At 42.2% G+C, this 23,363-nt stretch overlaps 1 protein-coding gene across 1 annotated transcript; it reads right to left on the bottom strand.

Annotated features, from left to right (window-relative positions):
• Positions 1-15,316: 15,316 nt before the first annotated feature.
• LOC136852782 (diacylglycerol kinase kappa) lies at positions 15,317-15,817 on the bottom strand. Its single transcript, XM_067127680.1, has one exon. It carries the CDS (start codon positions 15,815-15,817, stop codon positions 15,317-15,319), a length of 501 nt encoding a protein of 166 aa, XP_066983781.1.
• Positions 15,818-23,363: the final 7,546 nt, after the last annotated feature.

Raw genomic sequence — 23,363 nt, 5'->3', positions numbered from 1 at the left:
AAAGGTCCGCATTACGCAATATATACAGATGGATCTATATCAGAACACGGAGTAGGATATGCTGCAGTGTCCCAAGACAAAACTTATCAGTTCTCTCTTTCTAATAATGCTTCTGTATTTACAGCAGAATTGTATAGAATTGCATCAGCTATAAAAATAATTAAAGAATCATCATTCAATAATTTTGTGATTTTCAGTGATTCAAGAAGCGTTATAGAAGCTATTCAAAGTTACAAATCAAAAAATAATATAGTACAACAAATTAAATTATATCTCCATAAATTATATAATAATGGAAAAAATGTAGAAATATGTTGGATCCCAGCCCATGTAGGAATCAAAGGAAATGAAGATGCAGACAAAGCAGCTAAAGCAGCAACTCACATGACAAGATCAAATGTGAATATCCCTGTTGCTGATTATGTAACACATAAAAATGGGTATCATAAATAAATGGCAATATATATGGGATGAAGAACCTGAAAGTAATAAATTGAAAGAAATAAAACCTAATGTTAAAAAATGGAGTTCATCATATCAGAGAGAGAGACACGCACAAATAATTTTAACACGTCTCAGAACAGGCCATACTCGTCTGACACATGGGCACTTAATGAGCAGCCCACATGGCCCGGCTCCGAGTGCTCAGAATGCAGAGTAATAATAACAGTCAGACATGTGTTATGTGAGTGTCCAAAATATGACCAACAATGAATGTCAACTTATGGAAATAGATCAGTGAAAGAAATTTTGTCAATCTTTTACATTTTCAGTTGTTCCAGTTTTGATGTTCTTGAAGAACTGTAATTTAATTAACAAAATATAAAAATAAGTAAATAATAAAAGTACGAAAACCCTTATAATACTTGTTAAATTTAAAAAAATGGGCAAAATTTAAAAATTTTGCTTAATTTATATTCTGAATTTTAATATACCATATTAGTATGTATGTAATGAAGTCTGAGTAAATGTATTTATTGTATGTATATGTTTCAATATGAGAGGATGTGCCTATGTGCAATTTTTAATTTCATTTTAATTCATTCATCATTGTACTGAATGATCTATTGGGTCCTACTGCTTGACCTCAGGCCTGGACCTAGTATTTTAATCAAATCCTTTGGGCCAGCCCTGTGAGAGCTGAAAGTCAGCTCAGTGGTCTGGTTAAACTACTTTAATAATAATAATAATAATAATACTGATGTGAAAAAAGAAAAGGTGGAGGAACATACATGTTGGTGGTCAGTTAGGACAGATGTGTATGGTTGTGGATGTGGATAATGAAAAGTTTATAATCGGCTGTAGTATAATGGTGGGGAAAATGGAAGAAAATGTGTGGACATATTAGGAGTTGGTGGAGAAAGTAGGCATAGGTGAGGGTCTGAGTGATCAAGACATGTACGACATGTTGTAGATAAGGAGATGTGATAAATAGGAGTGATAATAATTTTGGAGGGTCTAAATTGCTTGAGTTTAGAGTGATTTCGAAGGATGATGATACCCATGTTTTTCAGAGGCCTCGTCATTTCCCTCTGTTGGTTATGAAGGAGATAAAGGAGCAGTGTGAAGAGTTGGAGTGAGCTGGTGTAATTGAACCAAGGGAGAGTGAGTGGACCAGCCCAAGTGCCTGTGAGGAAGCCCAGTGGAAGTTTGAGAATGTGTGTTGATTATAGAACGGTGAATGAAGTAATTGTGAAAGATCGTTTTCTGATGCATGTAGTGCCAGAATGCGTATAGTATGAATGGAATGAAGTATTTGGCAAGTTGGATCTGGTGAGGGGTATTATCAGATGCCAATTGCTGGGGAAAGTCAACCTGAAACAGCTTTTTCAACAAGCCATAAGCATTATCAGTTTAAAAATTTGAGTTTTGGCTTAACTAATACTTCGCAGTTTTCCAACATGCTATGAATGTGGTGTTGAGTGAGTTTCCAAAAGAGCGAGTGAGTGTGTTCATTGACGATGTTCTGGCTTTGATTAAGACTGTTGAAGAGCATGCAAATATAGTGAACACAATGTTACGAAAGCTTGAGAAAGTAGGTGTGAAGGTAAAACTGGCTGTGTGAATGGTTTAAGAATGAAGTAGAGTTTTAGGTCATGTAGTGAGTGATTCAGAGGTGAGAAAGAGCAAGAAGTTTGTGAGTAAGGAAAGGGAGCTTCCCAGGCTTAAAACTGTTTGTGAGTCATGGATTCTTGGGTTTGATTGAGTTTGGGAAGAAGATTGTGAAGGATTGCTCAGGAATTGCTAAGCCATAATGGGATAGACTGGAAAGAGAAAGAGTGCTGTGCTATGAGAGGTTGCAGGAGAATGCAGTTAAGGATGTGGAGTTGGCATACCCTGGTTATGACCCAGAGGTCAAAATGTCTGAATTGTATACTGACACTAGTGGTTATTCGATGGGAGGGTGTCAGATGCAGAAACAAGTTGTGAATGGTATTGAAAGGGACAGAGTGAGTGCATATGTAAGCAAGTTGTTCAGTAAGGCACAGGGGAAATATTCGGTGATTGAGTGACAGTTGGCTGCATTAAGGTTTTGCTCGAAAGCTTTGCAGTATTTTTTGTTTGAGGTGAAGTTTTATATAAAAACAGATCATCAGCCATTAGTTTATTTACATCGTATGAAGAATGTTGACACTAGATAAGCACGGACTGTTGAGGATTTGAGTGAGTTTGATTTTTTGATTGATTATGTATCAGGAGGAAGGAATGTGATAGCTCATATGATGTCAAGAATACTTAGGGGTGAGAAAGGTAGTATGGATGAGAGCATCAATCCTGAGTACAGTACTATATCTGAGGGGGATGGTTGTGTTGAAAGAGAGTAAGGGAGGTGATGATTCTATGTTTGAAACTGTTTTGAATGGATTGAAAGATTTGGTAAGTGATGTGTTGGAGATAAGAGTTCTGGCAACTGTAGATGAATTGAGAACAGAAATGATGTTGGAAACGAGTAAGAGGCCTGAAAAGATTGAAAGGTGAAAAGTTAAAGCATACGTTAAAGAGCTGAAAGCTGTGTGAACTTGATGTATTTCCAATACAAGAAGTACTGTTTGGCATGAGTTGCTTGTATGGTGTGATTGTGTGTGCACTATGGACTGGAGAAACCCGTAGTGTATTGAGCAGAGAGTGTTAAAGGTGAGTAAGTGTTGCACTTGCAGTGTTTGAGTGGGGTGCACTACAGTTGGGTTGCGGAAAAGAAGGGATATGAGTGTGTGGATGATTTTTAGGAAAGACAAAGTTTGGCAAATAAAAGTGGTGATGAGGGGTGCAAAGAGGTGATTGAATTGGGTCTGAAGGAAGTGAGTTTCTGTGTATATGAGAAGAATTGTGGGATGACAGTAGTGGTTGACGTGAGCAGGAATTAAAACTGTGGTTTGGTTGATACTGGAGCCCAAGTTTCGTTGGTAAGTACAAACATTTAGGGAGGTGGAAAAATGTGTGGAATGTTGAGCGTAGATGTGATGATGTGGTTTTGCATGGACTGGGCAAAAGACAGGTTGTAGCGTGGGAAGAGGCAGTTTTGGTCGTGAGTGCAGGTGAGTTAGAGGAAGTTAAGTGTGAGTTTGTGGTGGTGAGTTATGAACAAATGCCTTTTTGGTTTTTGATTGGGGTGGACTTTGTGAGGAGGAGTGATACTGTGGCTGACAAGGAGTTATGTGTTGCAGAAAGATGGGTGAGTGATCTTGGGCATGCAGAATGAGCAAGTATGTACGGTACGTTTTATGGAGGTGAAGGATGTGACGATGGGTGAGACGGATTTGTTGACTCTTGAGAATATCAAGATGCAAATGGTTAGCCCTATGATACAAGAGCTGTGTGAATGTGTGCAGTGTAGGGTTCCTTAAATTGACTGTGGGGTGAGGTTGTGAGATTTTTGAAGATTTAATAGTCGATATATTCCAGTGTTTTTAGTTTTTTGGACGATAGGTATTTGCAAAATTGCACATAATAGGTATGGACAAATGGGGACGTTTAACCCTGAAGGGACAGGCTAAATATATATCAAGCACACCCTTAGACCAGGCAAACTTTAAGGTTGGTCAATTTAAGAAAAAATACATCAATGGAAAGAGGAGGATATGCAAATGCACATGGTGTAAGAAAAAAAATTGTAAAAATTTTTCCTTACCTCCCATGGGAAGTTGAAAGTGACTATTTACAACCCTCTGTGGGGCCTGTTTTACAAGACACTCGTAAAAATACAAGCAGTCCCCGGTTTACAACTGGGGTTCCGTTCCTATGCCATGTCGTAAGCCGAACATCTTTGTAAGCTGAAAAATCGTCAAAAATCCTGAGAAAACCTTACTTTTTAATGCTTTGGGTGTATTGAAAATGGTGTAAACTGCATGTTATTGAGTTTTTCTTCCAAAAAACCTCCAAATTTTGATTATTCTGACATTTTGGAGCCATATTTCTTCCGTCGGATCAGCATCGTAACCCCAGAACATGCATCGTAAACTTGGAAATAATTTCTGATGAATATATTTGAAAAGCATCATAACCTCGGAACGCCATAAGCCAGACCTGTCATAACCCGGGGACTGCCTGTATATTAATTTTACCGAGTTATGCATGTTTTTTCTAATAATTTATTTTAATTTTAGTTCGGTACAACAACCATTGCAGTATTAATGAACATGAAGAGAACCACAGATTAACCAACTTTTCGAAACTATTGCCAGCCAATTAGCTCTAAGGGACGGTCATGATGTAAGCAGTGGCCGGGGCTTAACTGCAAAGAACGCTGGACTTTGCTATAATTGGACCATTTTTTTTTTACCTCTGTTCGTATTTACATGTAGTATTACATGTAAATTTCTTAAGCTGCTCCAGGCTGCGGCAGTTGCCGATTGCCATTTCTATTCCTTCTTTACTACTGATGGGGAACATATTATGTCATGGACTCTGTTTTTACATTTCTTATGAGTGTTACGTTTTTTCTGTTGATCTCATTCACTCTGTCTATCACTATTCTGCATAGCTTTGGTCCAAATATTGTTCCTTGTCTCATATTTTCCATTATTTCAAATGTTTCTGTTACTCCTGCAGGATATCGATTACTGCCTTGCCGTTTTCATTCATCTTTCGTAACAATAATGCATCTTTCCACCGTATCATCTTCCCTATCTCCTTGATGCAATCCTTCAGGTCTAGTTTGTCAAGGCATTTATATTCAATCCATGCCATGCTATCAGTATTCAGTAATAATAGCTAAACTCATGGCTATCACTAGTTGCACTGGTAGTAGGCTAATAATAATAATAATAATAATGATAATAATAATAATAATAATAATCTTTATTTCGGCTCAGGGCCATAGACATGAAATATACAAATATAATACATACAATCTAGATACATAAGGCAACATCATAAAAATAATTATTGGCAGCATCCACACAGTTGCTGAAGTAGAAAAAATAGAATTCATAATAATGGTAATGGCAGTAATTATATGGAGAATAATAGCAAAAAAATAAATAAATAAAAAATGATAACAATAAAAAATACAGATTGCAGATGATTAATTTCCAGCTGGGGACCTTAGGTGGATACAGAAGTGATGTCCAGAAGGCTAAATACGAATATTGAAAATTGCAAAACTCTACAGTGACATTAATCATAGTAATAATAAAAAAGTAAAAATACCAATAATAACAAGAAACTTAGAAATATAATAATAATAATAATAATAATGACATATTCTGGAGATGACACTTCATAATTGCAAAAATAGAGAATAAGTCATTTAAGGAACAGACGCCTCACTATCCCATCTTTCCCACAATTTAGATCTTCTTGCCTCACTGCTTGGGATGCTTTGTATGAGCGAATTGCTGCTGTTTCACAGTCGGGTGATCAGACTGGACATTGTTCACCTCAAAATGATTTTCAAATTATTCAGGTGGTTTCCTATGAACACCTGCGTGGCGGAGTGATAGCGATGAGTGTTTGTGAGGCGTCTCAATATGTTACTGTGAACAACTGATACGTCTCAAGGTCTCAGGTATAGTTCGTCCAAAGGGAACACCCATATATACTGTAGCAGTACGAGCGGAAGGGCAGCAGTTTCGTTTCTCGGTGACAAAAGGCAAACCTCCTTGTAATCATGTTGCCAGCTGCACATAGTTTACGACGCCTCTGTTCTATGTCTGCCATATCTTTTAGGTCGTCCGTGATAATGTGGCTCAAATATCACAATTTTTAAAGTAAATGGTATTTTTCCTAACTATACAAACCCAAGGTCCTTTACAATAGGAATTACTTTCAGCATTGGCTGGAAACGGCCGTTGAACTTTCGAACAAGGTGATTACCGTCCGGGAGGCGGGAGTACCTCCTGCCTGGATCATTGGATAAACATTCCAATTTGGCTTTCGGCTCAGGTATCAGATTGAGGGGTGGCATGAGGTGGGCATGAAATGTAAAGGACCTCGGGTTTGTATAGTTAGGAAAAATACAATTTACTTTAAAAATTGTGATTTGTTTCGACACGATATACAAACCGTTGGTCCTTTACGTTAGGAAGACTCACTGGTTGGAGGGAGGAATCTGAGTGAGTCTCCATGAACTGACTGGAGTTCACCACACCTTGTCTTCCCTTCCTGGTCGATAGAGTGAGGAAGGGAAAACTGCCTCTGACAAAATGATCGGGTTGTAAGAAACGCAGGATCAATTGTCAGACTTATGGATCCCTTTGCATGAAAGAGGAATCGTCAGTTCATGCAAAGTAGGCTAGGAAGAACTTAGAATCGGTGACATTAAGGCAATCACAAGCATTGGGTTTGTCTTATTGTCATGGTCTCCTTCCCTCCCTTGCAAGGGGAAGGAGTGGGGTTGCTTCTATCAACCTGAACAGAAAATAGAACGGGAGCTCCCGTTGGGTGCTTATCTGCATCAACTGCCAGATCCAGCATGTAATGGCACGTCCGCTCCCTGCCCGTGGGAAGAGAGCCGAGATGGGGAGAAAGAAGAGAGGCCAGTCACTCCACACTCATTCTCCCAGTCGCAACCGTACATCTTAGGCGAGATGCAGCCTGTCCTGTTAGAGGAGCCGGGTAAGCTACATAATTTGTTGTGCTGAGGAATCAGCGCAATTACCTCAGCAAGCGTCCTCTGTATCTCGGGGGTGTCTGCGTCCTGGAGAAGAGGACCCTTGAGTCCTTCCAGAGTGTGGTCCCCCCGATCTACTCTCCCTGCAGGAGGGAGAACCTCGGCAGACCCCCATGATCCATCCTGCACCGCGCAGGCGTATAAGCTGTCTGAACCGAGGACCAAGCCAGGCACGTACCCCTCGAGGTAGAACCCCAGAGTTCTTCCTGTCCAACTCTCGCCCCCCTGGAAGGAGCCCAGAAGGTAGAGGGGACATGCGAGAAGGATCAGGCACTCCCACTGGTCTTGCTGGCAGAACCAACAGGAACAGCAGGCCGGGAGTGGTCACCAACCCATGGTGGTGACGGCAACTCGGGTCAAGGAGAACATTTTCACCTGGTTGAAGTGGTCTCCCGAGGAGAGCGGAGTGGCTCATGCGAGTCGAGCACTCGGCTCCCCCGAGCCAGGCTGGCCACGCGAACGTGGCCGGGGACTGGGAGGAGTCGAGCGCGCAGCTGGCTGGCGCGAAATTGCACTGTCCTCTGGATGCGCCCCAGTCTTCTTCGAGGTCGAAACCTTTCGGGAAGACTGAGCAGGGGACCTCTTCTCTGCCTTCCCAGGTGTCCGGACCTGAGGAAATGGCACACCTTCCCGGGAACTTGGCTTGGTACTAGAAGAAGTACCAGCAGGAAGAGTCGGAGCACCTGCATGCCCGGACTCTTTCTCCCGTCCCGAGCCTGAGTCCGTGCGGAAAGAGGTTTCTCCTGTACCAGACCGGGGTACTCGGGTCTCCGTGAACGAGTGTCTGACACGGTCCAGCTGGCCTTAGAATCAGGCTTCTTCATCACAGCGGGGGGAGTGCAAACTGCGGTGTGCACGCCCTCAGCTCCCGGTACGATTGACCTGGGGGTCAACACAACGGTTCCCTGATCCGTGGACCGGGAAGAGCCAGTGAGAGATTCTGCCACCTTCCCTGTGGAAGGAGGGAGTCCCTTAGAGGTCTTGGTGCGAGACTTCTTGGGGGTGGGGGAGAGGCAGGCTTCTTCTTCCTTGGCTAGCGAGCCTCAGAAGGAGAAGAGGAAGAAGAGGCAGCAGATGACGACGACGACACCTTCCTTGATCTCTTCTTTGACTTCTTCGCCATCTTCCTCAGGATAGCAGTTAGGTTCCCCATCCACGGAGGAGCAGCGGAAGGCACAGGAGCAACCTGGGGGGCCACGGAAGCAGGCAACCTGGGTAGTGGAGACGGTGCTTGGGCCAGCAGCTACCAGGGCAGGTACAGCAGAGCGGGAGGCAGGACAGTCAGGAGACTAAGCCAGGGCCGGAGGCATGGTTGGTGCATGGGAAGCCAGGCTGGGCCGAGTGTCAGGGAAGCGAGGAGCCGGAACCATAGTCATGAATGAGCGTGGGTCAGCAACAGGAGGAGCCATCGACATATAGGGCACTGATGAAGTCACCATGTGTGAGGGGTCAGGCAGGGATAACAGGGCCAGGAACCCAGGAGGCAGTGGCACAGAGTGGTATGTAGCAGGACCGGCCGACACCTGGGTGTCCAGGTGCGAGGCCACTGTCATAGGCAGCTTGCCCAAGGACGACACGGTGACAGTCGTGGTGGTGGCTTGTGGGTCATCACCAGAGTGCCAGACAAATGGGACACCAGACCCTCCAGTGATGGAATGCCAGGCAAACCCAGGTGCATCCAGGCAGAGGTGAGATCAGGTACCTGGCCAACAGAAGATGCTTCCACCCCCAAACCTGAGACAGAGTTGGGTCAAAAAGGGAAGCCTCTACTCGCTCTGGGGGAAAAAATTTGCCCCCAGAGTGAGGAAGGGCCACAGAGAGGATGTCCTGAGCAACCGCTCCCCTGCGGCCTTCCACACCTGATGAAATGAGTGAGGAAGGGGAAGGGGAGTCCTCACTCAAGGGAGAGGCAGCAAGAAGGGGAAGCTGCCGGGAGGGAGAAACGATCCTGACGGATCAGCCACCATGGGAGTCGTTGGGGGGATGTTACCCTCGGACGATTCCTTGGTGGGCTTCCTATGGTATCGTCTCCTCCCTTCAAACTTCTTCCACTGCTCAGCAGACCAGGAGCAACACTCGGTACAGGGCGAAGTGCGCGAACACATATGTCCCCTGCAGGTGGGGCAGAGGGCATGTGGGTCCTGTCAATGCTAGATCTAAATGAGTTGCACTTTTTGCTTCCTACCCCAGGACACACACGCTGGGGGTAGGAGGTCTTAAAGGACTTATCCACATTCATAATGAAAGCAAAAAAAGGAAAGTTCCCACCAGTAAAAGCTCAACAGCAGTCAGGCAGGGAGCGGGAAAACAACGTCCGCAGTCTACGACTGCCGAAAGCAAATTGGAATGTTTACATCCGGGCAGGCGGTGCTCCCACCTCCTGGACGGTAGTTAACTGCCTAACCACCTTGTTCGAAAGTTCAACGGCTGTTTCCAGCCTACGCTGAAAGTAATTCCTAATGTAAAGAACCGACGGTTTGTATATTGTGTCGGAACAAATGGAAATTCATGCACGAATTCCAGACGATGATTTCCGAGGAAAATTGGTTCTGCAATATGCTTAAGCGACCTCAGGAGCAGCGACATACACTGGGTCTTGGTTTCGTTGTATAGGATATCAAACTCCTCTGAATGCTGGCAGTGGGTGTCTATGAGTCGCTGGAGACCTTGCACTGATGGGGAAATCAGAACCATATCGTGGGTGTAACAAAGGTTGTTTATTGTTGTTTCGTTGATAGTGCATCCGATTAGGAGTGAGTTCAGTTTGACACCCAGGGCGTCTGTGTACTTGTTAAACAGGTATGGAGAGAGAATTCCCTCTTGCCGGAGCCTGTTTAGGAAGCCGAAGGTGTACGACAATACATTACCCCATTTGACACAGAATTGCTGTGTGGAGAACCAACAACATAAAATGCTAATTAGATATAGAGGTGTGCCCTGTTTGTGCAGCTTCAGGAAGAGCTTCAGGTAGTTTACTCTGTCAAATGCTTTTCTCACATCTACAAAACATGGGAAAACAGGAGAGGCTGATGACAGGTAATAGTTCAGCAATTCTTTCAGGGTGTCGGATGTGTGGTTTGCTTTAAAGCCGAACTGGTTGTCAGTTGTGTGTAGAAAGGGGAGAAGTCTCACTAGAAGAACGGACTCAAGTATTTTCGACACAATTGTAGTAACTGCAATCGGGCGATAATTGCCAGGGTCAGCTGCATCCTTTAACTTGTTTTTTATTAATGGTATTAAGTGAACTAAGAGCAGGGAGCCTGGGAGAAACTGGTGAATTATGCACGCGTTGAATAGAGCAGCTAGCAAAATGTAAATTATCTTGTGGCAGAATTTGAAAGCTTCAGCAGTCAGACCAACGCAGCCGGGCAACTTATTATTAGGTAGGTTGCATCGTTGATGTTACCTGTCGTAATAAGATCGGCGAAATGTAACAATATTATCAGTAAGGAGGTTATTTACATCCCTTCGTGAGTCTTGATCGTTTATGCAATTCAGGATAGTGCAAATAGTTTCATCATTCTGTATTTTATTATATGAAATGGAATCTGATTCAGTTGGGTAGTTATCTACATAAAACACGAACAAAACCATTTAGATTATGTTCTATTTTTCCACGCCACAAATAATCCATTAGACTACTGTTGATATTAAAACTGTCTAAAGTCGCCAATATCCCCAAAATGTGTTTTACGTCGTCAAATGCTGGGTGAATGCGTTAGGTCGGTGTTTTATATTCATATGTGACAATGTTTTTCTAATATTACTTGAATATTTTTTTGTTCAAAGCGTCGTCATTTCATGTTATATAGAAAATAAACTGAAGGCTTTTTCTACCGTTAACCTTATATTCAAGGCATAACTAAAAAAGATAGGTATTTTCAGTTAAATAGTTTTAGTTGCATACATATCTTCAAATTATTATTCTGTTAAATATCACACGAGTCTCTGGAATTCAGTAAGTAAAGAAAACGGAATTTAAAAGTGAATAAAAGAAAACGAAATTTATTACACACTAAACTAATTTGTTCAAGAAATTTGACTAGATGCTAAATTATATTGTTCATATTTGACAGAATACTTACCTATATATTCTGTACTATAAACTCAAGGTAATTTTTGCTTACATGCTTTTACATTAACAGTTTGATATTTCCACCTCCCCTGTGAAATCCTGGGTCAGTTATTTTCAGTAAAGATCGATCATAGCCTAATTCATTAACGATTTGGGCATTTTCCTAAATTTCATCAGTTGATTAAAATGACTTAGACCCATTCTCGAATTCGTGGAGAGTGTTTCATGATGCACTTACACAGTAATTTCACTCGTTACTAATTCTCACCGTGACTGATGTCAGGTGCAAAGAATTTTGTTCAGTCGGATTGAACTTCTCATCCCCAGCATAATTCCTTTTGTAACGAATTCACTTAGCTGTTCTATTTTGGATTATGGCAATAGACTTATAACAGGAATCCCGAGCTTACATAGACCCGAGAGACGAGGGAACAAAATTAACCCGTTGTACGGTTATGCTAAAAAAATTCACTCTAAAGAAGGTAGGCTATCTTACGTTTGAAATTCTGGAGACATTTACACTGATTGCCACCGAATTGCAGTGTTATAATTCGCAATTTTATACGTGACTAGTAAAGGAAATTTCCATTTATACCCAATTTCTTTTCAAGGAAAACACCATTTCCATTAGAAAAAAAAAATCCAAGGCGGTTCGAAAAAAAGTCTTGATTGCAAAATTGCTATATTACTACCGAATTGCAGTGTTGTATTTATAGCATTATACTTGATTGGCAACCCATATAATTCCATGTTACATCCATTTTGAGAGAAAAAGCAAATTTGCACCAAAAAACATCTATGGATGTTTCGTGTTTCTGGGAAATTTTCCTTGAATTCAATTTCAATTATTGAACAAAACTGCTATATATTTCCTGTCTGCTCCAGTATTAGAGATTTTATTTATTATAAAAATGCAATACAGAAACGGTCCTAAGATGAATTATAGAAAAATATTCTTAAAAATAACACTTTTATAACACACACTTACTTAAGAACAATTATCTCATGATTTCTTGAGGTTCTTTTCACTCTACCTTGTTCAGTTGTCGCTTCACGAGGTCAATTAAAGTCACTACAAGATTTGCGTAGTTGTTCACAGACTTCCTTAGTAGTATGTCAAACCTAGGAATGATTTTGCTTGCATTTTGGTCTTTGACATGATGCATCCTGGATCTTCATGAGCTTTGCTTCATCAATGGCAATGCAAATGCAGCTGAACTTAGGTCAGAGGAATTCCACTTCACTGTAAGGTCAGAAAGACAGTCCTGCTCCCCTCACTTGCTGGAATAGGTCCTTGATTCCCTCAGTGTGTTCTTCTCCATGACTACGTATGAGATACCATCTTCCTCATTACCCTGTTCAAAGGCATTGCTGAGTTATTAATCCCAATGGCATCTTCTTGGACTAGTAACGTCCACTCAGTACTATGAACATTATCTTCTCCTCTGATGCTTCTTCCATCAGGATCTGCCAGTATTCCTTGCTGAAGTCCACTTGGTGAAATATTTGTCAATACCAAGTTTCACCATCCTAGCCATGTTCTCCTATAGGGTTGGTTGCTGAACTTGGCTGGGCATTCAGCAGAACCTGTTTGATCTATCCTTCTTCCTCATAATCATTACTAGTGAACAGTATACAGAATTTGACCTTTCGATGATTCCTATTGAAAACCCTCAGTAAAAAACTAACAAAACCTAAAAAGAACAGAAAGTACAAACTAATAATGAATCATGGATTTTAAAGTACTGTATTTTTGTTCAAATAGACTGGACCTTCTAATTTCAGAATCACTGATTATAAAGGGGATGAAACCAGAACTGAATAACAACTCGTCCGGTATACAACTTGCAATTGTATGATATCTTAGAATATAGGCAACAGATTGTTAGACATTTTACTTTGTGCACGGTAATTTTGTTTACATATCTTTTTGTATTTTGCATTTATGTTTGTATTTTAATGATTCAGTTTTAGTTTGTACTTTCTGTTCTTTTTGTGTTTTGTTAGTTTTTTATTTAGGGTTTAAGTAAGACAATTCATTTTATTGTAATCTCTCTCTCTCTCTCTCTCTCTCTCTCTCTCTCTCTCTCTCTCTCTCTCTCTCTCTCTCTCTCTCTCTCTCTCTCTCACACGAGAACATGCACAGAAATCATAATATGAGATTAATTCATTTTATGAAATGATCTTATTGTTTTTAGCTGTCACACACATGTAGTAAGGTGTATGAATAATTCAATATAAGTCATTGGCCGAAACTTTCTAGATGGATCTTTCAAGAATTACAGAGCTAAAGAAAAAGGTACCCAGACGAAAACAAACGATCCCTGGTTTTAAACACAATGTTATATATATATATATATATATATATATATATATATATATATATATATATATATATATATATATATATATATATATATTATTGTTATGGGAGTCATTAAGTGGATGAGGTTAATTATTAATTACTGTGATTAATGCAGCCTTGTTATACTGAAGACTCACGTAATCCTATCAATTATGGCTGGAAGTTACCCCAAAAGATAGACAATTGACTTAATTAGATTAGGTCGCCAGTTGGAAATAGTTTACTGAATATTTTGATTTATTCTGGAACAAATGAATTAAATAAAACCCATTGATTACCCACCTAGTCCAACAAAAGAAAAAATGAATTGTTACAGTGAGGGAATTTACATGAGCCAACTAGTCCCCTTCGAACACAGTAATATTTCCCCTACTTAGGTTATAACGCAACAGCTGATAGTTCTAGTAGAGCTCTCGTAAGCAGTTCTCTAGTATATTAAAGGCTATTCCTCTTCCAAACAATGGTATGATCAGGTCTCAACGCTTGTCTGAGGATTACTTATAATTGACATCTCCTTAATTCTTAATTACTGCAGGGGGAATATCTGATACAATCTCACTAGGCAACACTAATTATACTTTGTATCCTTGGCTTCATATTACAAGAAAAAATATTGTTCCACCAGGATCTTTAGTCAGTGGCTGAGAAGGGGGGGAATTAAAAGAAAAGAAATACAGTGGGAGAAATTACAGAAGGATGGCAAATAGTTGTCATTCTCAGACTCACCTTGTGCGCACTTGCAATGGACGCCCAGGGTCTGTGAAAAAACGCGTAACGTCAGTTCCACTAAGTAGAAAAAAAGACAAAGGACAGAGTGAGCGGGAGCACTAACGATGGTGTGCGCTGTAGGATGGGTCGTTTCTCTCTGACCCTAGGTTGGGAAGTGGGATCACTGTTGTTTTCGTAAACGGCGTTCCTTCTGTAGCTTGCAGGCAGTCTGAAAGAATAACAAGAACTCACCAATACATAGTACAGAGGAAAATGAGGCTACAGGACACCCTAACTAAAGAGGGCCTGGTGAGACCTTACCTGTTGGATAGGTCTCTAATACTAACCTATCAGCTACTAAGACGGTTGAGTTTTGAACACAATAACAACACACAGTTAGCTTTCCCTCCCTTGCTCCCAGGGAAGAAGCTAGTCCTTGGTGCTGCCTTGTCTTGTCTTGTCTTTTCCTTTTGGTTTCAATTCTGTTCCTCCCTTTCGGGCGTGAAGGTCTGTACTAAGGAAGCTGTTCGCCTTGATTACTTTACTCTTCTCCCCTAAACAGATTTGTTCCTTGCTAAGGATCTATCTGACTCTAGAAAAGGGTATGACTACGTAAAGGTGTTTACGGTTATTACGTGCTACCTCCTATGATCGTGATGTTCAGGCCTAGCCACATGGTACATTCAGTGGCATCTCCTATGACCTAACCTACTAGAACACGGCCGTAGCACCAACGTAAAGGACAATGAACTAGCTAAGTTCCAATGTTACAAGCCTTGCACTACAATTTGTAATTACTGTTCTGTACATGAGGTTTGCCTCATATGATAAATGCTTGCCTCACTGAGGTATTAGGCCTTGCATGTCATGAGCTCAGTGGCTCTCTTCACAATAGTTAGGATGGGTGGGTTTTCAGTTACAATGTACTTACGTGGTTACTGTAGCTCGATGTAAGGTGTAAGTGACAAGGTTACTACTATGTTGTACTCAATCTGGGCTAGGCTATAGTATGATAGAGATCATGCTGGCTACCTCCTCTGGGCTCATGGCTCTGCAACTACTTTGCTTTCTTCTGCCTCTTCTTCATCTTCTTCGGGTTTCTCCAAGGCCTATCGATATCAGTCCTAGGAGGTAATGAGGACACAGACTCTGGGGAAAGGCCAGAAGGGCTAACGGGTGCTAGGTCACGGGTAATCTCAGAGGCTACAGGAGGGCTCCTGACTTCGGCTGCTGCGACAATCGGAGCAAGAGCAGTCTCGACCTCTGCATCCGGGGAGGCCAGTTCCTGGTCTTCCAAAGAAGGTGTAGCAGATTGGTCCACCAGAGGTTCATCCTCTGGGGACGGATTTGGTGAGGAAGAAGTGTCGGGTACTGGAGGCTCATAGGTCGCTATGATTAGCGCCGTGAGGGGTCCTGGATCTCCCGGAGGAGGATCCACCTCATCATCTGGATCTGGCACAGGGTCCTCATTGAGTGGGGGCTCACCGTCCGAGATGGATGGAGCCTTGCACTGCTCAGCGCTAGGAAGTGGCACTTGCAGCAATTGAGGGTCAGGCATGCCTGACGAGGGGTCCGGAGGTGCAGTACCTTGCGGATGGCTTGAGTTGGGCTGAGACAGAGATTCCTGCCCCAGCAGGAGGTCAGAGCCACTCGGAGAGTCTTGGTCAGGAGCATCTGCTGGGCGTTGCTTATTTTAGCAGCCCTCCTAATTAGTGGAGTGGCCTACCTCTTGCATGTCCTACAGCAGTACTGCTCCTCCTGAATGTCTCTTTGGGGAGAGGGAGGACCTTGTTGGCTGTGCTTTCATGGAGAGAGACGACTAGGCCAAGAGCAGTTTTGTGTGTGCCCCTTCCGCTAACCACTTCAGTGGGCGGAAGGTGGGTTTCTTCTTGGTGTGCTCCTACAGTCTGGGCCTCCGTGGAAGAAGTAGCATGGCTGTGAAGTGGTGTTGGGGAAGGGCTTCCTGTGCCAGATTCCACCCACCACACCAGGGCGGTAGGCTAGCATGCCCCAAGGTGTCGTAACCTGGAGCTTCGCTGTTGGAATGGTTGTGGTGTGGCCCTCTATCCACTTTATCTCACCGGCTTTGCTCATCAGCCGTAGCACTGGCTGGTACTTGGGCCCTGGAAATCAGGCTCACGTCTGCTGCAGTGTCTACTTTGTTCAGAAGGGCCACGGGCAGGCTAGAGCCCTTAAGGTGGGCAACCAAAATGAACTGGGTCTCCAGTCTCTTGCGGTGAAGTATCTTCTGTAGCCCAGTAGCAGAGAATGAGGTACTAATTAGGTTGACAAACTTGGTGGTGGGGACATGATGTGGACAGGCCAGATGTCCAGCACTGTAGTGGCCGGCTGCACCACAGGATCGGCACTGGCCCTTTGGAGGGGCTCAGTGACCTGCAGTGACAGTTGGTGGAGAGGGCTGAGTGGATGTAGAGGGAGAGGAGTTCTGGCTGTTAGTAGGAGGCTGCTTACTAGTGCCTAGCTTTTAGCGGCACTCAGTTTCAGTGTGCCCCACCTTCTTACAATGAGTACTCGTAGGTTTGCTAGGCAGTCCGTTCTTCTGGCGAGTCAAGCCTGAGAGGTACCCGGGTGGCACTATGCACCGTTGAGATGTGCAGGCTTCCATAAGGGTGGTGGGCTGCTTATCATTGAGATATGCAGCAAGGGGCCCAGTCACGCATTGGTAAAGGTCCTCCAGCATGATCCAATTGAAAAGGTCCTGGAACGTAGTGCATGACAAGGAGTCGAACCATAACGAGACTACTTAAATTATCCAGGATGTTCGATGATGTTGTATCATCCAAAATATCATAGATGCCACATTGTAAAATGCAACTTGCAGGTGTCCATTTTAACTCTTCAGATACCCAACTCCTTATAAGTTCTGTATTGGAATCACTTATTGTTCTTATAGAATTTTTTCGCCAAGATCTGTTGAATGTATGTCGCATAAGTTTGTATCACCCAGTAGCAGTGTACCATCTTCCTACGTTGTAGTTCCTGATAAAAGATTATCTGAAGTTACTCCCCTGTTCGTTTGTATGTGCTCTTCGATGTTGGATAGATGATCATTCAGTCTGTTTATGGTGACGTTAGCAGACTTCAAAAGTTCCTTTAACTCTTTGATTTGTATAGTTTTCTAGCTCAGATCTTCTTTAAGAGTAGATAATTCATCTTTTAGGTTTCGAGTAGCCTCATTTTCAGTCAGCAATGACTGATATTCGAGGAGAATGCGTTTCCTCTTCTCTCGTAGGATGAGTTTGTTTATAATTTTTCATGATAAGGTCGATCAATTTGTCCTTAGAGATCCATTTTTTATTTAATAATAACTTACGGCAGTGCTTTTGTAGTTTTGGTTTAGTAAAATTTTCGTTCAAGAAATTCTAAGTTGGGTGTTCAAGGCTAGGCGATAAAAGAGTAGAAGAATCGCTGTCCATCATTCTTTTTCCTATCCTCTTTCTCTCTAGTTTGTGATGATGAGAGAGAGAGAGAGAATTTTACCTCACATAATGAATTCTGTTTCTATGTATCGATGCAAAAGTGTTAAGAATTATATAATTTAACCTCTTCACTGATGATATTTCCCCACTCCTGCATTTTTTTTTCTTTGGCCCCAGAGAGGGCTTTTAATTTTCGGAAAGCTTCCTCTAATCTACAGTAGAAAAAATATAATACCCTAACGTCACCAGCCCCAGAGCAACCTTGTCCATATTGCCCTGAAAAAAAAAGAAAGAAATTAACAAAGCAAGACCTTAACTACATTTTGATTTTAATCACCGAGATGCCATCAATGCTTCATGAGTAATCTGTTTACTCAGGGACTTACCTGTGTGCCAGATTAATAAATTTGTATTTGCTCTTGAATTATTCATTCAAAGAAGTATTTAATGCAGCTTACGACGAATATGCGAGCAAATCTCTCCTAATGCCACTTGTTTCTTTTCTCTTGATGGATTTTCTGGTCATTAATTTATATGAAATTGATAATGAAATCATATTGTTTTCAGAACTGATATAACTGGATAATCTCTACAGAAACACAAACTTCATTAATGAATTTAACCCCTTATTCTTACTGAATAAGACGAAGTGTACACACACATATATATATATATATATATATATATATATATATATATATATATATATATATATATATATATATATATATATATATATAGATATTGTTAAGATTTTAAAGCTGGGGTCTTGCTAGGTCAGTGGGGTATACTAGGATGATATGCAACTTACCTTAATTATCACAAAAATCTGGACTCTGGCTAAAATTATAAACAAAATACAGCTGAAGGCCTACTTCAAGAGGGGAGTGATTAGGTAAACTCTGGCATTGTGAGCATGGCTGCAGTTTCAAGATGGTGGAATGCATGGTTCAGCCCACCAGCTGACCTCCCTCGGGTAACGATTAGCTCTGATTGGGTCTGCACCTGGAATTTAAAGAATTCCGGCAGCACTTGGACAAGAGAGAGATTAAAGTGGTTTCCTCCCAAATGCAGTGGTGAGAGAGAGGTTATAGAGGCGAATTCGTCTACAGTGAATCTTACTAAAATGAATTAATTGCTTAGTCCTTATTTCATTTGACTTATTGACTGGAAGATGGCATATGAGAGGATACTCTTGATAAACGCAAAAATTTTGTTATCGCAACAGGCAATAATTTCTCTCTTCACAACCTTTGGGGGTACATTATTCTAAAATATAATATTTCTGCTAAATATCATAGTCATTTATGAAAAACAGAAATTACTTATGACTTTTACTCTACGTTGCAGAACTAATTTATGCTGCTGGCAACAGTAATAATTTATACTTTCTAAAAATTGAAAGTAAGTAGCATTTAATGAGTATAAAATAACTAGGTTATTACTTAATATGTAATAAAGTTGAAACTAACATAGAGAGGTTAATATTGTTATACTTAGAATATTCCATGCACTTATTAGTAAAAAACCTTTAGTCACAAGGTCATGCGGTTAATATACCTTGAGGAGGCAATACAATGAAAGTATTCGTGGGCTTAGTTAGGTGTTGCCATGATACTTGAGAGCTACAGCACAGTGCCATTTGGAGCACTATAAACACTTGTGCCAGGGTCACATATTATAAGTACATGGGAGCCAGAGGTTATAAATTACTAGGAAAAGAACAATAATAAGAGAGATTATCTCATTTTGAGAGTCACTGATAAGGCATACCAACAGCATGGCACTAACCTTATAGGTGCCTTGTGGCACTCATCTACGTACGTGAGGTATAACTGTGTGTAATTTACACAGTTTGCGAGTCTGGAACTCGAGATTCATCACAAAAGAATAATAAAAGAATAGGTGACAGATACACAGTAATTAATAATTGTTGTAAACAGATGATGATTAAATATGCCTATGGAAATGGCAAGGTTATTCTTTAGCCCAAAAGGCCTCAAAGGGAAGTCATAGGACTTACAAAATTGGGATATCTGTCAACTGCACTCTGCATTGGCAGAGTGGGAAACAAGGTAAACTATAAGCCTTTGTGAGGAGTAAAATAATATGATTAATTGAACAAAATAATGAAAAGTAAAATGTTAGAGGAAAAGAATAAATTACAAAGTTATAAGGAAAGTACACAGGTGAGGTCCTCATAGGATAAAGGGGGTTGGCACTGTCCCAGATTGGCAATAGTGCCAAAGGAGCTCAGGGGCTCTCTTTTGGCGATCTGGAGCCATCTACACCCATGATTTTCTTCCATGGACCTGTTGTAGGTTGATGGTTTTCCTAGGTAAGGAAATCGGTTGAACCAAGCCTGAGGAGGACAACGTAGTGCCGCCCAGTTTGGCTTCTTTGATGGCCAGAGCAGGGTCATTCATTAAAGGTTCTGCCCCAAGTCGTTGCAGTTGCTTGAGTTCATTGGCCAGTTGAGGTATGGCAGAATTCTTACTCATACTCATGTCTGCTCAGGACTGGGAAAGAGGGGAAGATGTTCTGGTGGGTGTGGGAGGCCCGCAGGTTGTGATGACCAGCTCAGGCACGGGTTGCGAGGCCGCACGTTTGGGTTAGCTTCCGCTATGGTCAGGAGAATCCATCTCTCTTATCAGCACTTAGAGTGGAGCCAAGCCGGGCAAAGAGAGGGGATCCGGACTGCGATCTCTCATAGGGAGATCTGGGGCGTGCTCTGGCACTGGTATAGGATTTGGAGATTGCTCGCCATTCAGGACAGACGGAGCTTGGTACTGCTCAGTGCACTCAAGTGGCACTGGCAGAGACTGAGTCAATTTTGGGATCTCTAGGAGGGAGGTCAGTTTGGTGCCTTGGCACTGGCACTGAGGCAGGGCGTGGTACAGGATTTGGCTTTGAAATCTGCTTGGATGGAAGTGGCCGCTGCACAGAGTACTCAGGTGGCACTGGCAGTAGAATGAATGGAGGCTCTTGAGAATTACTCATGTCTAATGAATAACTTGAGGGGCTTGGAAAGCTAGATTGGTTTAATTTTGATGGAGACTGATAGTATTGTCCCAGGAGGAGGTCATAACCTCCAGGAATGTAGCCTGCTATGGCAAGGTTGCAGATTTGACATTTATGAGGTCTTGTGACTCTCAACTGAACGGTAGGAATTATCATTTTAAACTGATTGATGCCCTCAATTGTGACAAGTTTACATTAATGTTAGCTCCATAGGGAACCTTGTCCTTCCTTATGAGGGAAATTTGTACACCTGAGTCAAGTCATCAAATGCCTTGACCTGGCATGTGGGGTAGCTACCTTGAGGAGGTGTCACATCTATGGGACCTTCAGCTGGAGGGCCCAAAGACTTAGAATTTGTAACTGCCAAAGCTATGGTGGGTGCACTTGATTTATTAGGGAATTTTGCCAATTGGGCAGAGTGCCCATAAACTTTGTAAGCGGGGTAATAGCTCCAGCTATAATCTTTCCTTGGCACTGCCCCATTGGAGGGAGCAGGCCCCTTACTTTTCGTCCAAGAGCCAGATGTGGCTCGTTGGGGCATTGTCCCATTTGGGGACTGTAAGGCTTAGTGCTTTTTTTGTCTATGGAACGATTGTTCCCTTGTTGAGAGTGCACTCCTTTCCCGGTGGTGCTAATTTTTTTCGTGTTTATAGTTTATGTCTGTTGCTTTCGTCGGCAGAACATTAGTCAAGTTTGGGCAGCCATCGAGTCAGGGTCTGGACAGCATAGCAGCATGGACTTGTTTACAGCAGATAGTAGTTACCTGTTGCCCCGTACAGTGTTCGAGGATGTGAACTTCGTACGAGTTTGAGGATGAGTTGATGACTAACCCTAGTCACCAGTGGAGAGGGGGCATTCCTCTGAGACAGCAGTTTGGCTGTCGCATCGACTCTGCTGTGAACGTCTGTGTTTCGTGAAGGTGTTCCTGTTTGCCAACGTGGGGCGGTTTTGATGACTTCACGGCAGTAGTTTGATGTTCATCCTCGATGACCATCCTCTGTGACCCTTGTTAGTGGTCTTGACATCTCTGGGTAGATGTTCAGTTTTGTGCTGTAGGAGGATTGTGAATTATTATTACAGATATTTATGAATTGATTGTTGTTATGAGTGAATTGGTATTTATGATACTTTGGATTACTATTTATGCTGCTTTATTGATTTCACAGGTATTTGTGTATTTTTGGTTATACCATTATTTATTTTAATTGATGTCACTTGTAATTATTATGCTGTCTGTGTTGTTTATTATTGTTTGATGTAGCTGAAATGTTGTTCATTGTTATATGGTATTTGTTACTTTTTGCTTTTGTGATGTTTTATTTTAAAGTAACTAATATTGCTACATCTTTGTTATTTTGCTGACTCTTTGGTTGTGTGATGTGGTATATTTATTCATTGATTGACGCCAGACTTGACTCAATTGTAAATACGTATATTACGTAATGTTAATAAACTAGCATTAAGGTTATTTTTGCTGGTTTTGTTGTTCCCCTTTCCCTGTTGTTGTCTCTGCTTCTGCCAGTCTTTCCAGTCCATTTCTCTGTAATTGATGATGGAACCTGATGAACCGAGGTTTGGTTCATAACAAGGACTTAGAAGGATTTTCTGGCTGAGCCTCAGCCTTGAAACAGCACTGTTCAGTAGGGTGCCCTATGCTTTTGCACTATCCACATACTGGTTTCATTGGGGCTTGCCCATGTTTGAGAGGTTCCTGCAAGTTGGATGAGGCAGGCAAGGAGGGATATAATTTTTGTCCATGGGAACTAAGATGAGGATGATTGGTGTCCCAGGTGTCAGCCCAGTGACAGCACCCAACCACTGTCTTAGGCCCCTTGTCGTATAGATGGGTGGCGAGGGCTGGCAGGGCATAAAATAAGAAGTCCTCAAGCTGGAAGAGTTCGATGATGTCCTCCACACTAGTGGTTTTGAAAGATTCTAGCCATCATTTTAGGGCCTGGGTCTTTTTGAAGATCCACTCAGACCAGGTTTTGGCTGATTCTTTGGGCATATTTCTCCACGTTTTCCTCCAACTGTTGGGAGTTATTTCAAAAGCTTTTATAATGGCTTGGCGGACAAGGCGAGATTTCCTTTATCCTCAGGAAGGAGAGCATCAAAGGCAATGGCACCTTTCCCTTCAAGGTGCCGTCCCAGGATCAGAGACACTTCTTCAGTAGAGGGCTGATAGATCGTCAGGACCTTTTCAATATGGTCGAGCCAGGCTTCAGGCTTGGCTTCGTCCCATTTCCTTATGAGGGAGCCTACACTGCTGAGGGTTGAATGTGGAGAGGGCGTTGGTGTGTTGCGCATGCCCTGAGCTGCCATTGTGAGCTGAAGAGCTCTTTCTTTCTCCCTCCCTTGCCTTTCCGCCTCTTCTCGTTTCTCCCGAGCTATTCTTTCTTTCTCCTCCTGCCTTTCTGCCTCTCTTTCTTTCTCCTCCTGCCTTTCTGCCTCTTCTTGTTTCTCCCAAGCTATTCTCTCTTTCTCCTTCTCTTGCCTTTCTTTCTCCTTCTCCTGCCTTTCTGCCCCTCTTTCCACCTTGGCATCGTCTATTCTCTCTTGGACGCAATCCTTCAGGGCTAGTCCTGACAGCCCCATGTCCTTTCCAGCGGACATGTAGAACTTGAAGTCCTCATTTTGCTGGAT

This window comes from Macrobrachium rosenbergii, chromosome 26 (genome assembly GCF_040412425.1).
Source record: "Macrobrachium rosenbergii isolate ZJJX-2024 chromosome 26, ASM4041242v1, whole genome shotgun sequence".
NCBI lineage: Eukaryota > Metazoa > Arthropoda > Malacostraca > Decapoda > Palaemonidae > Macrobrachium > Macrobrachium rosenbergii.
The sequence above is the reverse complement of the archived record's forward strand: the minus strand, read 5'-3'. Positions and strand labels throughout refer to the sequence as shown.

Coding starts and splice junctions, on each gene's coding strand:
- LOC136852782 (XM_067127680.1), bottom strand. CDS start 15,817: ATGCCTGACCCTCAATTGCTGCAAGTGCCACTTCCTAGCGCTGAGCAG.